Source organism: Gavia stellata, chromosome 5, assembly GCF_030936135.1.
Source record: "Gavia stellata isolate bGavSte3 chromosome 5, bGavSte3.hap2, whole genome shotgun sequence".
NCBI classification, from domain to species: domain Eukaryota; kingdom Metazoa; phylum Chordata; class Aves; order Gaviiformes; family Gaviidae; genus Gavia; species Gavia stellata.
The window spans coordinates 45471640-45490179 of record NC_082598.1 but is presented as its reverse complement, the minus strand read 5'-3'; the positions used below and the strand labels follow the sequence as shown (position 1 = coordinate 45490179).

General features: G+C 36.6%; 1 protein-coding gene across 3 annotated transcripts in view; it reads right to left on the bottom strand.

The window, feature by feature from the left end:
* Window positions 1-18540, bottom strand: part of FSTL5 (follistatin like 5) — a 300770-nt gene that overhangs the window by 228660 nt on the left and 53570 nt on the right. For all 3 annotated transcript variants that reach the window (XM_059817815.1, XM_059817816.1, XM_059817817.1), the window contains exon 3: window positions 84-332. In XM_059817815.1, the coding sequence (XP_059673798.1) occupies window positions 84-332 (249 nt within the window). The remainder of the gene's footprint in view (window positions 1-83; window positions 333-18540) is intronic.

Genomic DNA, 18540 nt, shown 5'->3' with positions numbered 1-18540 from the left:
TGCAACCTCTATAGAGCTTTAATTGAACTGCTTGAAAACACATACCTGATAGCAATATTCCACGTACTGTTCACCACGCTTACCTTTGAAGAAGCAATCTTCATTGTGTACAATGGTGACCTTTTGTTTTTTCAGACAGGCAGCCCTGTGTACTTCGCAATGGTTTTCATAGAATTCTCCATCAGAACCGCACACAGGCTTGTAATGTGGCTTGCAGTGCTCCATGCAAAGACACTCAGCTTGGCCAGTCTGCCCATTCACAACACAGTGTCTACCCAGACCACAGTACTTGTTTTCGCATGATCCAAAATGGCCATCTTGACCCATATACCCTACAAAAAAAAAAAAGTAGCTTTAAGATAATAACTACATTTTGTTTAATTGCATGCAAGATACAAAAAGGATTGTATTATGTAAATGAAGTGAGAATATGTCCTTTGTTACATCCTTGACTAATGCTTAACATAGGTCAGCCTGAAATTAAGCAAATTTAATCTCGTTAACATGGCTAGGTATACTTTTAGTCATTGTCATGTGTTAGAATAACTGTAATTAAGAGCAACATCTAGTAACAAGACAAGATTTACTCTTAATTAAAAAAATTTTCACAGTAAATCACGTCTTTTTAAATGTATATTGAAGTTTGTCACATTAAGATTGCTATGCCATTGCACGTAATAGAACAATGCATTCTCTAGAATTTAGATCATAGAATATCTTGAGTTGGAAGGGACCCATAAGGATCATCGAGTCCAACTCTGTGTTCCTTGCAGGACTACCCAAAACTAAACCATATGACTAAAATCTTCGTCCAGATGCTCCTTGATCTTTGACAGGGAGCTAAAATAGACATTCACACATTGAGACTGATACACAAGAACAACTAGAGCTGGGTCAAGGCTCTTACCCAGTATGGAGAAGAAAAAAAAAAATAAAACACCTCTGTCATGGCAAGACAATGACATTTCAGGGAACAAAGCATGGTGGAAGAGACGGACTGATACAGCAAGTGAATGGTGGCTAGAAGGGGTCAAATGACCCTCTAGTAGGATATCAGTGAAACAAATAGGACTTGGATAACAAACAGAGCTTTAAGAGGCTGCAGTAAAAGCGTTTCTGCTGGCTGCAACTCCCACTTCCTTCTGGTCCTAGAACATGGAAATGGATTGTATACATTAGGCTACCAACGCCATCTGCCCACTTGCTATCCTATCTGTGCTGCTGCTACCATGTAAAGTAAGTACTGCGGTCAGTAGCAGATCTTTAGGTGAAAGGGGAAGTTAAGTGCACAGTAATATTTCCTTAGTATATCCACATTTTCCACCTAGGGTGCCACAGAACTACCTATGCAGTCACTTCTTGGCCAGGGAAAGGGCATGACAAGAAAACAAACCCAGAATTGTCAATTGCAATTACCAAAATTTTGATTATGTAGGTGTTCTGATACCATAATTGTGTCCTAAAATAAATATAAAAATACTAAAATGTCTCCAAATGGGGGAATAGACACATTCACCATTACTTCATTTCATTCTCTCCCTGTACCCTCCTAATCTCCAGAACAAACAAGAACTTGATCCCCAAATAGTATATACACCTAGTATTCTAATTCCTTGAAATACTTTCCTTATCCTCACAGCCTACCTGAATTATACTTGCCTGCCCCATAAAAAAAATAGTATGAACAAACAAATGGCAGCATGTAATTTGATATTATTAGATTCATTTTCTGTAGTGAAGAGGTAACATGTCAATACTGTAGTTTGACACACGTTGCTTCTAAACACTGAGTATTTATGTTTTTCACTTTAGTTGCAGAAGTAAATTCTTAGCACTTTTTCTTCTTAAGCCTAGAGGTCTATTAGACCTAAGACAACAGTGCTTTGATTCTTTGCTTTCTCATACAGCACCAATTTTCTACAGACAAATGTACTACAAAAAGCACACAACCATGAAATTTGGCTCTAATATGACAAATGCTTTTGCTGTATTACTTTATAAAAATTTGAGCACAAAGTTGAGAGGACTACATATTCACCTCAGATGTTGTATATCCAATCTAACTACACTACAGTGATTTTTGTACACATGGATGAATTAGTACAGATCAGGTTGATGGTGGGTTTAACTGCTCATGCACCAAACTGAGGGCAAACCCAATTCAACATTAAAAATTTCCCATTAAGTTTTTGAGATCATTACTCCTTGTGCCAATGTATCACCACTATATACAAGTAACAGACATAAAGTGACAGAAATTAATGTAAATCCAATTTCATCCTACTACTGCTAACCTCAGATGAAGTCTTGAGATGTCCAAGAGTACTTTACAGCACAGGTCATGCATACACATTGCAGAATTACAGGACTTCTTTGAAGTCATAGAACTGTTGCAGTTTGAGGCCAAAGTCCATAAATCATTATTATTTCTGCTTTCTGAATTGGAAGATAAAGATCTCAATCTGACAACTTCTTTGAATTATTGAGAGGTGTGTAGTGACTCAACAACACACAGTACTGTTTACTGCTGTGAAAGTAGAAACTGATTTAAGACTTCACCTGGGACTTCATTTTAGTACTATAATTGAATCTGATGCCTGAATGCAAAACAGCTACCTTCAGATGAGGGAGAATGATTTGCATAATATATATTGATATTTATAATACCCGTATATGTCAGCGTATACCAATCATGTACATCAATGAACAAGCAAGCTTTTTGCCCTTATGAAAAACTATATTACTTTGTTATGAAATGTTTTATAAATGTCTCCATTCTAGACCATTAACTATTCCAAAACAATACACATATTTGTGTACATCACTGCATACACAACTCCTCCTACTGAAGTTGATAGTAAAATATCCATTGACCTCAATAGAGGCAGGATCCTTTCTTAAGACATAGTCTTTGCCTTAAGTTCAGCTATTTTTAATGCTTTCAGCATGTTTAACAAGCACTGTTCCATTCTATTTTTAATTCAGGAACTCGCAGATCTTCTAATGTATTTGATGAAAAGGAGCAGCTATGCAGCGTGTCAAGTGTTTTATACTACATATTTACGAATAAACATTTAAACTGTTTTTTCTTTAAAAGTCCACCAACTAGTGATTACCAGATCACTCACAGCAAAAAACAAATAAAATCCATGCAATTTCAAATGAGGTGACAAAATGTTCACAAACATAATTTTGACATAAATTTGAACTAAAAGCACATCCAATTCTGAAAAGGTAAACAAACCAATACATATTAAATAGCTACTGTAAGAGAAAATAAATGGGGTTAGAAGTAATTTATTTTTTTTTAAACACACTACTGACACAGAAATCTAGGAATTTTAAGACTACCAACAGAAAAGAAGGTTATATGTAATGGCATGTATTTGACCTTCATCAGTTATGTCAAAATACTAACTTCATTGTGGAGGATCAAATCAAATTAGCAAAAGGTACAGGGCTCATGCAGTCTTCTTGGATGTTTTTCCCTTTCGCCTAAGTAAGTGATAAAGCCTTAAGTGCTGCAACTGAATAATAAACAACTGCAAAGACCTGTTTGTAAGTACTAACTGAGAGAAGTTTTTCCACAGAGACTTACGTTTCCTCTTCATATTTCTGGGGAACTATTCATGAAATATTTGGACAACCAGACTTCTGATTCACAGAGGAATAAGCCAGAGAAACAAAGGAAATACCAGATGTTTTGAACAGCCTTAGTAAAGGGCGCTTACTACCTATGGATAAAGGCACTACTAGCATTTTGTTGTCAGAGCTGAAAAAAATGCAAAACTATTGACCAAATATGATTATACAATGATACAAGTAACCTTTTTGTTTACACAAATGCATCATCTTCCAGTCTTAGCTCATTGCCAAATAAGTCTTTAAAAATACAGAGATAAAAATCTGATATACAAAGAATTTCCGCAATCATAACACAGCTTAGTTGATAAAGGCAAGTAAAACACAGCTTCATTATCAGTCTGGTCCACTGTGTTTGGTCAGAGAGACCTGGGCATTTGTTCTGACTGGTAGAGGCGTTGCAGGGTTTTCAGGACTCTTACCTAATACACTTTTCATCGCGTTGCAGCTGTCTTCCTGTCTGTACCATGGTAGGAGGAATGAAAACTCAGTGTATAAACTAGCCCTCAAACAAAACCAACTTCTGTTGCTTTTCCAGCACAACTTGCAAGAATGACTATATTTGGCAAATCCTTTATTTTAATTTAAGTTTCCAAAAAGGGTAATTCCTTTAGGAAGCAATAATTTTCATCTTGCAATAGAGTGCTTCCTGTTTAGGTACAAAACTACAGGAATCTTGTCATTATCAAACAAGAATCATAGAATGGTTTGGCTTGGAAGGGACATTAAAGATCATCTAGTTCCAACCCCCTGCCATGGGCAAGGACACCTTCCGCTAGACCAGGTTGCTCAAAGCCCCATCCAACCTGTCCTTGAACACTTCCAGGGTTGGGGCATCCACAACTTCTCTGGGCAACATGTTCCAGTGCCTCACCACCCTCATGGTGAAGAATTTCTTCCTAATACATAATCTATTACTTTGCCTACCTGTAATTACTATTAATGGAGGTATATTTTGATAGAGTTTTAATGGAAGTTTTTTGTTTGTTTGTTTGTTTCCTTTTTTTATGCCAGCACAGGTTAAGTCTCCTAGGACAAAATTGCTTAGGATGCAGCACCCGCTACCACCTTCTCCCCAAGTTACAACACAAAAAAACCCACCAAGTTCTTCTGAAGACTGTTCTTCTATCTAAGCATTTAGATTTAGAAAGTAAACTAGTCCAAGGTGAACTTAGGTTCCTATATTTGGACATAATTCAGTAATTCAGTAGAGAAGATAAGCAGCCTAGCATATTCAATATTAAGAGCCTGAGAAGTCGTCAGTCAAGATGACAAATAATCTACCCATGGATGCTAATCTTCTTCCAGCAATTTAATTGGTATTGCTTATGTGCTGACAGGTAAGTCTGCACTTGTCAAGTGCCACAACTGAAAGTAAGTCAGGAAACATTTAAATTATCACAGCCTTAAGTTAAAAAAAAATGCACTTTAAGAAATATCATTAAAAACATATTATGCCTAAGACAACCAAAGCAGTCACATAGGTTTTTCAGATTCTCTTGAAACTTAAACTTTAAACAGACAAAAAATGAAAGAACAAACAAAAAGACACATGGTTTTATTTTTAAAAAAAATGGAGAGAGCAAAGTTGCTCTGTTTTTTTCTTTTAAGAAAAATTGTAATAAATACAGTTTCAAGCTGTCACTTAGGATTCCTCATACATATTTCCTAGCTAAAGGCCAGTTCAACAGCACCCAGAGTTGAGCAAGTTTTATGTCACGATTGTATCATTTACACTTGGGAATTAAGTGGATCTTTTAGCACGCAAATGGCTCATGGGAATATGCACTTTTCCTCTTAACTAATCAGTTTAGAGAAAGATTGCACATGGAAACTTTGGAGATTCACAAGACCGTGAATCACCACGTTCTATGCTGGAACGCACACAGGCTTTTTGTATGTTGAGCCCTCTCTCACAAACTCAGACTTTTTTTTTTTCTTCCCTAACAACATAATTTGCCTTCATGGCTTCTATCATAACTTGCAGCATTATCTACATGTCATCTAAAACAAAGTGACAGCTACTTTTGGAGACAATACATCGATATCTTGTGTACAAATAACTGATGCTGATTTCTGGAGTCAACAGTCCTGTGTCCTGTCCCCCACCCCCCTTCATTTAAAAGGATTCTGTAAATGACAATTCCCACTATACAGCTGTATTTTTGTTCAATACGCTATCTACGAAAGGCCCAACCAAGACTGTAAACCTAATGTTAATAAGTGTTCAGTGTAGCCTTAAGTTTCACAAGAAGCGGAAATATCTGAGAGAGCGCAGTGGGGAGAACAAAGAAAGGAAAAAAAAAAAGAAAAAGATTGATCACCACCTACCATTAACACCGGTAGGGCATTAACACTGGACATGACCTGTATCTGCTCATAAATATTAAAAAAACCTTTAGGCTTTTTTTTTCCCCCTGAAGCAGTAGTATTTAGCATCAATTCTTTGACAAATTTTGATATCACTAGCAATAACAGCTTGTAATTACACTGACTGAACATGACACTAACTGCATTACTCATTATCTAGCATTCTTGCTATATGAACTCCTTCAGTAATATAGCATTTTTTATTTTGGTTATGAATATTTTGGGCAGGGGACAGAATTTAAACAAAAGAATGGATTATTTGAGAGTAAATAAAAATCATTCATAATTTGTCAATATAATGCTTATGGTAATAAAGTTCCCCCACATAACTAACAGCACATATCTTAATAAACTAAAGAGACACAAGATTTTGAACGCTCCTTACCAATGTATTCTCTAAATATGGTATTAGAGTGCTACCATAGCACATGTCTTGATTTCAAACTGTAGCATCTTCAGTTGTTTGTTTGTTGTGTGAGCCTATATTGCAACAGACAATGCAGTTTTAACAATGGACGACTAAATTATCTGCATTCCAAACTCTAACCAGCTTAGCCAAGCTTCTGGACACACTACTAAGAATTTGTATTCCATACCTTTTTCTGAAGACACAAGACCTCTGGAATATGATAATCTGGGGCACGGTGGTGGTGTGGAGAGAAATCTCACTTGTGGTCATGTTCGTGGATTTGCATGCAAAGTAATTTTAATGTGTGTCTTCTATAAATCATATACAGACACGTAAATATTTCTTACAAATTCTTAAAGTGACAAAAATATAAATTCATTCTCCATGTTTATTCACTTTTTTCTATAACTGACTTACTTTTAATGATTAGAGCATCTTCAATTTAAATAGTCTTTCATACCCTTAACTACAACATGAAGCTCAAAAGTAGAAGGAAATGTACCCCCAAAAATCACCTTCAAAACCCTAACTTTTAAAAGCTCAACCTTAAAAATAATCTAATCTCACACTCTTTTCAAAGTAAGATTAAACTCAGAGGTCTCTCTCTTGTCTTTCCACTTAAATGTCCTTTCTCATCTCTTCACATTCAACTTTTTTTCCTCCCCCCTCAATTTATCTAGAAGCTTAAGTTTAAGCACAGGAAGAAAAAAAAACAACTGTCCAATACGTTCTGAAGTTCTTTGTCTACATGCAGTAGTGGAGGCAAAAGAACGACACAAGAGGAAGAGGGAACTATTGCAAGAAATTATAGCTGAGAAGGACTACTTAAAGAGTAGCATTTTTCCTGGCTTCAGAATAATGAAGTTGAGAATAAAAAAAACCAAGGTACAACAGTCAAGTCCAAAGCTCATCCCTCTTAGAAACAAAGAGCCACTTTTTTGTCTAATTAAATTGGCAGAGCAGAAAGGAGTAAGATTTGTCACATCACAGGAATGAAGAAAAAAATCTCATGGAAGACAAAAATCTTAAAATTATGGTCCTTCACCACAAGGAAAATCATTACAGTAGCAATTCAAACAGTCATAGAGTTTGAATACGATGATTATGAACAAAATAGAGAAATGCCCCCTGGAATAGATCTCCATTCATAAAGGCAGAAGAGTATTCACAAAATGCTCATCACGTGAAGAATTTTTCTGAGGAGGAGTTCAACAGCACATGGAATTACAGACGAACAAGTCTGAGGGACTCTGCTGACTTGTACTGTTAAGGTATAACCTTATAATGTTAAGGCAGTAAGACAGGTGCTGAAAGAACTTTGAAAGATGACCAATATGTAGGCACAAGAATGTGCTACATCACTCCATTTAACCACAACAAAATGCCTGCACATATTCAGTTACAAAAAATAAATAAATCACTGGATAAAATGCAAGGGACAGTTTTAAACCACAAAGCAGGATTAAAAATATGGAGTTCAAGATAATAACTCCACTGAGATAAAACAATGCTAGGTTTACTGAAATCAATATTTTCTGATGATTTAAAAGTGTAAAATAGTTGTACAGCAAGACCTCTTAAAGAATTCAGGGGCAGAAATAAACTTTTGTTAGAATATTGTTCTTCCTCCCAGGAGGCTTTCAAGAGCACAGGTGCAAACCTGGTTTGAAGAAGACAGAACAAATATATTCCTGTTTCCACACCACAAGGAGGTCCCCTTAACAGCTCTGTCAAGCAATTCCTTGTTGCAGACTCTTTTCCATAACTCTGCTAGCCCTGGCTGTCATTGAAAGCAGCAGTTTGGATCTCTTCAAAGTTTCTCGCAGACAGAGGCAAAACAGAAGTTCGTGCCGGCAGCACTAGTGGTTCAAAGATGGAAGCATCAACCAGCTAAGCTGGAGTACTTTATACAACAGTTTACTTTGTCTGTGATCAGTTTTTCACTGGGTCTTATACTGTCCTCTCCTCCATCCTTCCCTGCCTGACACCCCCCAAACTCACACACAAACAAAGCCCTCCCCTTTGTAGGGGGACTGGAAGTGCTGTAAGGACTTGCACCTGCTTAAAATTTGACTGAAATCTTCTGGTGCGCTCAACATTTATCAGTGAGGACTAACAGAAATAGGCACAGACATTACGACTACACGTGCTTTCTTTTTTTACCTTAAAACTCAGGCTAAATACACTTAAGAGAATGCTTGTCTTGTGTATTCAATCAAAATTACTTTATTATTCTCCTGTAAATGTAAATTAGGGACAAAATAGGAGAAAGTGCCACAGTTCTGAAGGAATAAATATGCAAAACTACTCTGAGTAAGAGGGGAAGAAAAACCCTGTGATACCAAGGCGATTTGTAAGCGTTGCATACCCAGCTATTAACCTGAAATACCAAAACCTCCCGGAAGAGTGTACCTGTTGGTCAGGAGCAGTCAGCTTAGCAGCTTTGCCCACGTGAATCCCTCTCTCTCACCAGCACTCTGCAGCTATCCTGGGCAAACTTCACAGAATTTAGCTTCCTCAGAAAAGAAAAAAATCAAATCCTACCTCCTCAGCTTGAATCAAATTGAAGACAGGGACCAAAACACCTCATAAGAAAAAGAGAAGTGAAAATACAACCACAAGTAGCACCACATAAAAACCATCTTCTGCTTACGAGGCAGAAACTTCCCTCACCTTCCAAAGCCCTCACCTGCTCCTCCTCCTTCTTCCTGCTCCTCCTCCTTCCTGCCAGCTGACCCTTGATGGGCCTTCTCCTCTCCCCCTGCCCAGGCACAGCCCGCACAGCCGCTGCCCGGGTGCCCCCTCCCCGGCCAGAGGTCCCCAGCTGGGCCGGGGCAGCCCTGGGCGGTTTCCCCACCCCGCACAGGAAGCTCAGCAGCCGCCCAGCCCTCTCTTCCTACCACTAAGACGACTTTCAGCGGCTTCCTGCCTCTATAAACTTCCTCGCTCATGCGCAGGCCTGTTAAGCATCTGCTTTCTTATCAGAGCCTGACTAGACAACTCCAGCGCACAGCCTTTCCTCCAGAGCAGCACCCTCTTCAGATTTCTGCCTGAATCAAAATCCATTTCGCCACCAAAGTGCTGTGGAGCAATGCTCCAGCCCTATGCCCCAGGCCCAGACAGCAGGGTCTTCTCTGCAGCCTCATGGCCCAGGCGGCTGCGGGCTCCCTCAGGTGAAATCACTGTCCTGGCTAGCACCCTTCACGTGCTCATGGGAACCAAGAAAATGTTGCCAAAGTCTTGCACTCCTAGGAGGCAATCTTCTGGCATTATGCTAGGGCCTTGTAAAAATCCCCTTCATTGGTCATCCTCCTTACATTTGACCAGTGACCATTAAATTGGTAAAAATATCTCTGGGCTCAAGACCCACTACTTGCCATATACAGGAGAATGGAAAACATCTGCATGTCGGAAACAACAGCTGAACAGATTTGGAATAAGAACACTGCTTGGTCTACATGTAAATACAGACTCATGTTCTTCGAGCAGTTTCAAGCCAGCAATGCATTATTTTCAACTAAATCCTTAGCTGTACCTAGTATTTACTGTGGTTTTTTCCTCACATATTATCTTTGTCTTTTGAAAAATGTTTATTATTTGTTTAACAACAAACCAGTAGCAAACTGTGTATCCTCTAAAAAAAAGTGGGAAATGACACACTTGCCTCATTACAGACACATGGACCTTCATTCCAATGGTTGATTGCTTTTCAACTGCAGCACAGCAGGCAGTCCTCTATTCTGCTAAAGGTGTTGCCCAATGCCACCAAGAAAAGGAAATGTGCATCGCAGCCACAGCAGTTTTGAAAAGGTCATAGTTTGAACAACCTTTCACACATTTTAATGCTTATTTGAAATACAGCTTGCTGAAAATCACAAAGGGCTAGCTTAGTTCACAGTGAGACAAAACAACGTATTACTCACTTGGTATTTAAAAAAAAAACTGATTAGTTTTAGCAACAAAGATCAAAATAAGCAAAACTCTCAGTTAAATTATTGACTGGAATTTCCTTTTTACTTAGTTAAAAATTAGAAAGGCTGATTTGGTCTGAAGAACGAAGGTAGTAACTACTGTATCACGCAATAATATGAACTGTTCCTCTATGGTAACTTTTCACATGAAGAACGGAATTGTCGATTTTGAGTTAATAGTACAGTAAAAGACTATTGTTTCCTCCATAGGCATATGTGGCTTTCCCTGGGATTAAATATGCTCCTGTATGAAACAACATTATCAACAGAAGATTTAACTTATCCCCTGATCAAGTAGCTGGCACTGAAAAGGTCATTCAATTATCCGTGGTACAAACTAGGATACCATGATCCAGATATTTTACAATTCCTGTCTTAAACATTGAAACGACACTGTTTTGTTGGGTTTTTTTACTTCAAAGCCCTCTCTGCAGAAAAAGAGTTGTGATGGCTTTCTGCTTCCTTCCCGAGGGACCTCTACTAGAAAAAGTAGCATAGACATTGAGCAGCATTTAAACCATATGGTTAAAGTGCAGCATCATTACTGTTCAAGGAAAGCTAAAAGAAATGTCAAGCATTTTCAGTTTTACTGATTAGAAACGTTTGCTGCTAGTAAATTTGACATTGTCCATTTTTTTTTGAGTTGTTACTAAGGAACTGTGTGGGTTGACCCTGGATGGCAGTCACTTGCTCACCCTCCGCCCCCGCCAGGAATTCAGAAGGAATTCAATAAGGAATTCGTTCCCTAATCCCATCGGCAGAAGCAGATGCCCAGCCACCTCCTGGAAACTAGCACTCCTAACAGGACCATGCCTTACCCACGGATGTCCCCCCTTCCTCCTCTTTCCCCCCAGCTATTATTGCTGAGCACAACATTACATGGTATGGGATATCCCTTTGGTCAGTTCGGGTCAGCTGTCCTGGCCATGTCCCCTTCCAACTTCTTGCTTTGAGGTGGGCAGAGTGGGAAAAAGAAAAGGCCTTGATGCTGTGCAAGCACTGTTCAGCAATAGCTAAAACCCAACACTGCCTTGGTCACCAATCTACAGCACGGCACTATACGGGCTGCTATGAAGAAAATTAACTTCATCCCAGACAGACCCAGTACAGGAACACCGTGTAAGAGCTTTGTAGGCATTAGGAAATCCAGCAAGGAAAGGCGGGGGGGGGATAGCTGTTAATCCGTGCAGTTTTTTAGGAAAAAGTGTATTTAGGAGAATATGATAATAATTTTTATATACAGAATTTCTAATTCAATTTCTTTGACGAAGGTAGTAAGACACTAATATATTCCATGTCCTTTACCTGTATGGAACATAAACACATGAAGTTTAACAGGGTAAGGGTTATTAAGGTGGGCTATGACCTTTACAAGCCCTTCAGAAAGACCAACAGCAAAACACTGCTTACTTGTATATGAGTATGGCTCTCAAAGACACTAACTCAGCTAACACACTTTGACACCAATGACCCTTGTGTGGATTTCTGAAAGAAAAAACAAACAACACCAAACAAAAAAAAGGTAACAAACCCTACAAAATGTAAATGTCATTCCAAAAGATGCGCAATATCTGAAAACGATGTTTTAGAGACAGTAAAAAGGAGTCTTAAAAAGAATGTCTTTACAGAGACATATACACGGTGAAGTGATACCATTTGCCTCTGGACCTTGTTAAAAGAAAATCCTCATCTCAAATAGGCTTCAACTTTCATGACTTAATTCTGCCATTTTCAGTTAGCTATGAAGTGATTCATAGCAAAATGCACTTGAGTATACACCTCTTTTTTCAGAGCAGGATTGATCCTATCTGCTCAATATATTCAGCAAAGTTGTGTTTTTTTCTGAAGGAGTTAGAGTTAACCCCATATATCTACAATAATCAAAACCACACTAAAAGCTAGACTGTACTAAAATGAAAAGGCAAAATGCTTTTCCAGATCTCTGTTAGAAGAGAATATTGCTCCATGAAAAGAAAAAATATGTGGAAAAGTGAAGTATCAAAAATCTTCATCTTGAGATATAATATGAAAAATAAAAAATGAAAAAATTATAAAAGCAATAGTCCACATAAACAGTCTATTTAAAATTATTTCTGCATCTATGTATAAGTCTTTATACTCATTAAATATTAAAAATTACCTGTTAAACCAGGGGCGTCCATTCAAGTAAATATAAAAGTAGTTTCTTTCACAGAATATAATGCACTAGTGAGATGACTCAGTCAAGCAATGTGACTACTGAAAAACTTTTCTACTTCCATGCTTAAACTAATGATATTTCTTGTGAAATATAATTCCTAAAAAAAAAGACTAAAGAATAGTTTTGCTGCTAAACGATAGTAAGACAGTTTCAATTTTATAACTCTCATATTCTTTGTAGAAATAGTTCACTATAGAATCGATTATTTTTACTCTTTTGGTTATTCTAAAAAATATCTAAAAGAAAACTAAAGTAAATATACAAACAGTCCCAACTCCTACATCGTGGAAAATCAGTCTTATAAGAAAACACATATATATCTTTATGAATGAGAAAGCATTTAGTTTTCAACAAAAAGAAAAATTACAGTCAGATAGCCAACTGTCATGCGTTTTGCATTAGTTGATATAACTTCTGTCTAGTGACAAATTGCCCATATTTTAAACATGGCAAAAATACTATTTTGTTTCTTGGTTAATATTAGAAATTGATAAAACCCACTAACATTGCTATATGTGAATTAATCTAGGGCTGTAGTAATAATCATTAAGCATTTCGGAAATACAAGCTACAGAATTAATTGTACAAAAACATAAAGATAATTTTAAACTACTATTCAGGAGAGTACTGTCTACAAGAACATCTATAGTGATTCATAACCTCTGGTTCAGCTGTTGCATTTCTTCCCATCAGAAAATGGCAAAAGGTTAAACTGCGAACTATGGTCAGCACAGCTACCAAATCACCGTCGATGTTTTCAATGTTTTAGCTACTGAAATGCAGAAACTTTTCAAATGAATGAAAATGAAAAACCTGTTATAATATTCATTGTATATGTAATTTTCAAAAGGAAGGCTAATTTTCATACACATTAATAAAGATAAATAGTTTGTTATTCATCACATTTAAGTGATTTCAAGTAATTTATTAAATGAGACACACAGACGTAAATTTACTTCTTAATAAACAATAAACATTGCTGTGGGAATAAGTATTTGGGGCTACTAAATTTTTTTTGTATTATACTGCATCGAAAGCTATTGCTGGCCAGCAAACCCTGTTTATGCTTGGCAACCCTAAGTTGTTAATTGCAACAGAAATAAAAATTTCATCACAAATCTTTTTTAAATTGCAATGCCTTTGTAACTAATATTTTACAATTGTTTTTATCATAAACAGTGTAGTTAAATGACTGAAATTATAATACAGAATATTTTTTTCTCTGTGCTTAAGGGCCTCCAGCTGATCTTCCAATTTACAACAGTTTGAAAACTGGCAAAGAGATCTCACAAAACTGAGATCTGTGTGACTTGGCTAATTAGTTTAAAGTTACTGGAGTGACTTAGGTAACTTGCTTAGTTTTCCATAAACCAGTTATACCTTTACACTATACATTTATCCTTACACACAAGCATAACTGAATTATGACTGTATTATTTTCTTTTTATTACTGCACTGTAAGGTAGCATTTCTATAATGCTTACATATATTTTAAGTCATGGCAGAGCTTATTTTACTGTCTTAATTACATCTTGTGTGCAGATGAAGTAGCATGGTACTACAGTCTAGGAAAAAACAAGGGAAGTACAAATAGGAATAGGAATGGGCATGCACTTCTTTTAAAGCTGTTTAATCCATAAATTGCTATAGCTATTTCTGAAGAATTTGGACGTCAGTGTACTTCCAGTCATGTTGGTTAGCACAAAATTGCTGTTAATTGTGCCTTTAAACCTATCCATTATTTTATATATAATTTAATATGCATCGGTTTTTGAATGTCCAACCAAAGCTAAATAGCAGTTTAATAGTATTGCTACGCATCTATTTATAAAGGAATTTCACAGAATTCTGTTAGTGCTTCAATTTCTAGAAAACAGCAAAATGATGGATAGTGTATTTGTGTGTAGAGCTCTCTGGAGCTCACGTATACCTTTCTTGAAAAATAGTTGGAAAATCCATCACCTGGGAAGAATGCTTTTTATTTCCTTTATAGTTATTCTTAATTTTCCACCTGAATTTAATAGCCAGTGTAAAGAATATTCATAAATATATATGGCCTAATTTTTTCAACATAACTGTACTGGAGTGATTTTGTCTGAGTATGTATGCTATGACAATGTGCAAGTATTTAACTCAACTTATTTCTTCCTCCCTCTTCCTCACCCCCAGAAGAATTATATGCCTTTCCATCCCATGTTTTCCTTCCTGAAGGAACTTTTTTGAGTGGACGACAGTCTTGATGGTAATATTCCACTGATGGGAACACCACAGGAGCCACGCAGATTAACTTGGCAAGAAAAAATCATCAAAGTTCTATGGATTCTGCAACACAGCCAAGTCAAACTGATTTTTTCAGAGACAGAGGGAAGCACACTCTCCCGTAACCTGTTACCTGAGTGCTGTGGTAAAACAGACACTGAAGATTTTCAAGGCAGTGATGCCAGCTGAAACAGATAAGAGTGTGCTTGCTTCATGTCTTGAACTCACTCACTCAAATTTGATCAGTTTAAACTGATCAGTTTAAATATAACTCTAAATTACACAAGTTTCTATCTGCAGTGCTTGCATAACTCTCTTAAATATTGTTGATGTAAAATGTGACAGGTGGTGAGCAGGTGAAGTCTGACAGACATATTTAGATAGCCTAAAATATTAGCTATATTCTGAAAACGTGTAAAATTGCTGAACATGTGTACAGTAGTATAAAGAATACATGTAAACATAAGTATCGTTCTCCAAAATAATATCATGACTAATGAATATAACATAGGACAGTTTAAAAATTATTTTTATCAAATCCATGCTCTTAGAGATGCATTGGGAAATTAAAATGTGACTAAAATAAATTTAGTCTTTTGAAAGCTAGATTTGGGGAATAATCTCATGATTTTGAGCTGTTGAAGCTGTCAGTCCTGTAATACTCTGTTGGTGAGTATGTAAGATGCAGAAATATTTGATCAAATAATTACTCTGACTCTGGGTTTCCTGCATTTTCAACCGCTGTACGCAAGTTATTGTGAAGTGACTAGTTTTCTCCTTATTGACCAAAAGTTTGATTTAGGAGGCAGTTACTCTATCCCAGTAAATGTTTTGACACATTTCCCCAATATATCCTGTTTTCCTAACCTTGTATTTTTCCATGAAAACAAGAAATTGAAAGCTTTTTCTTTGAGAAATAATGTATTCTAATGCTCCATACATCATATATCTAAGGTAGGACTGCTGAGGAAGTGATTCCAACCTTGCTGCTATGCCAGCCTTTGTGGTGATCTATGGTCCCAAAATCTAAACTCAAAGAAGTTGCTCATATTCTACACAGACTGCAAAATAGTATCCAGACTAGGTCTACACTACTTAGCACATTTACACAGAGAGCTTAGATTGAACTGATGAATGCTGGGATGTTGGGACCATCCATAGCCATGAATTTTGAATTTCTAAATATGAATTTCTAGATATTAATTTCTAAATCTGCATTACGAGTCACTGCCCAACTCAGGAGGCAGTGTTGAGGAGGGTAGTTTTCATTTAACCAATGTATAAACTTTGAATAATTATTGATGAAAGGTATGTTCAGGAGAAAGTGATCTGTTATAAGGTCTTTTTGACTCGAGTTTTTGTTTTGCTTTGGTTTGGTTTTATTTTAATCTGATGAACCGATTAGTAGTTTATACTCTTGAAATCAACACTACAATGATTTTGCTCCGGCTTGGTTTTTCACTTCTCCTTGAAGATAATCTCTTACCATCATCTAGGAAGAGACTGGTTGGTCTGCTCTGGATGACTCTACCTGTTATGAGCACTGCTATGACTTCTTGACCTAAAGCATTATCCTAAACAACCCCCAACAACTGTAGGAGTTTGCCAGGCAGGATAATAGCTCATAAGTTCATGTTCTTGTTTTGTGTTTCTGTAGCAACTAGGTACAAATGAAACCTCCCCATAGGCAGAAGCTGCATTTTCTGCCTTTGATGGCCTTCTCTTGTCCTGTTTTTCTGTGGTGATCCTGTTTTGATCTTAAAGAAAAAGAATCAGACATTCAATAACATCAACAGCTTGAGAACTTGTAAAATTAGCATTCTTTCTTTTCTCTCATTACTACCATCTCTTTAATAACCACCTTAGAAAACCAACATAAAACAAGGGGGGAAAAAAACTTCGGGGCGGGGGGGGGGGGGCCGGGGAGGAATATTCCAAAAAGTTTTTCATGGGTAAAAATACTTGATAAAGCTAAAAATGAATTACTTTTTAAATTCTTTGACTCATACTAATTTTTAAACTCTTAAATGTTTTATGTGTTTTCCTGATTACAATGCATGAAGTTTAACATATTCATGTTGGTTTTCATTAGTGAGGTAGCCAAAAATGGCTGGACACAAACACAATTGGTTTTAACTGTTTGATGATGTAATATTAAATAAGATTGCTGTTAACAGATACAGTGGCGCTCTCTACTCAACACAGTCTGTCTTTTTATTTGTTGCATGCACAATGTCAACATTTATGTACCCATTTACAGAAAAATATTATGTCTTTGTGCTTAGGCTTTTATAGAACAATTGCAACTAGAAGAAAATAATTCTATATGTAGTGTTATGCAGAATGTTCTAAGTGCTTGCAAAGAACAAAGACATGAAATCAGAATATTCAAAATAATTGACCAAAGTGTTAAGTGCACCATCTGAAGTTGTGTTGGTACCATCTGATTCCTGCAGCTAACACAGAAAGCATACCAAGTGCTAATGACTAAACTTCGCCGACTTTCAAGGTCTGGGTTTTGTTTGGTTTCGTTGGGTTTTTCTCCTATAAACGGACTATTTATCATTTTAGTTTAGCATTTGCTTAACTTCAGGACTGTAAAAATGAGAGGTCACGTTGTGTGTTTTGTGTGCCTCTATCAATTTCTGTTTACTGAAATCAAGGAAATATCATTTTACAGTACAGACATTAACAGATAGTTCATGAGTGACCCTAGATTATTGGATCTACACTTATACGAAAGTAAAGTGAGCAAGCTGTGTTCTTTATTGAATTCATGCATGGTGAACAGCAGATTTTTAAAAACAGTACTGAGAGTGAGCTAAGTTCATACTGAACAAATATATAAATAGATAAACAAATAACAAAACAACTGACAAAAGTGTTTAGTAGATAGAGTGATTTTTCTAACTATTATTTTTAATATTGTATTTTAATAAAAAGGAAAAATCTATCTTGACAGTTTCTCAGATAGTATTTAGTGCTTCTGATTGTAAAATAATGTATAATCTCATAACGGTACCTAACAGACCCCTTTTTAAGACAAAACACCCCACGAGAAACAGCAGATGAACAAAGCATTGCTTTTTTCCCCAATTTTCAATTCAGGCCTTATAATCTAATGATCAACAGCAAGGGCACATACTTGTATTTCTCACTTCTGAACTCAGCCTCAAGATCGTTCTGGCTACCATAAGTTTATTTTCTTTATTCCAATTTGTGGGAGGGAGGAAGAACCTTCGCTGCAGTTCAGGCTTCTTGGGGGATAGCCATCAGCTTGAAAAAAACACTCAGTGTAATGCTTTGAAAATCGATTTGTCATGACTGATCTTGAGTTTGATAGAAGATACAAAGACCGGAAAAAAAATTAAAGTGAAACATCTTAAGCATGTGATTTTGGTTCCTAAGTTCACGTCTAAAGACATACACAAAACACAGCTAAAGAAACAGTAAAAAATCTGGTTCCTTTTGTTTATTTGGTTCAGCCAAAGCATTTAGAAAAAAGGCATATCTGTGTTATGATCTCAAATGTGTTAATAATCTACACGTCCACCATGACTTGCTTTCAATACCAAGTTATTTGAGATGTTTTCCAGTGGTAAGAATATCCTCCTATTCATATGACGTACCATTCCATTGCTAATAACTTGTACAAAAAAAAAGGAAAAAAAAATGAAGACCAAAACGAC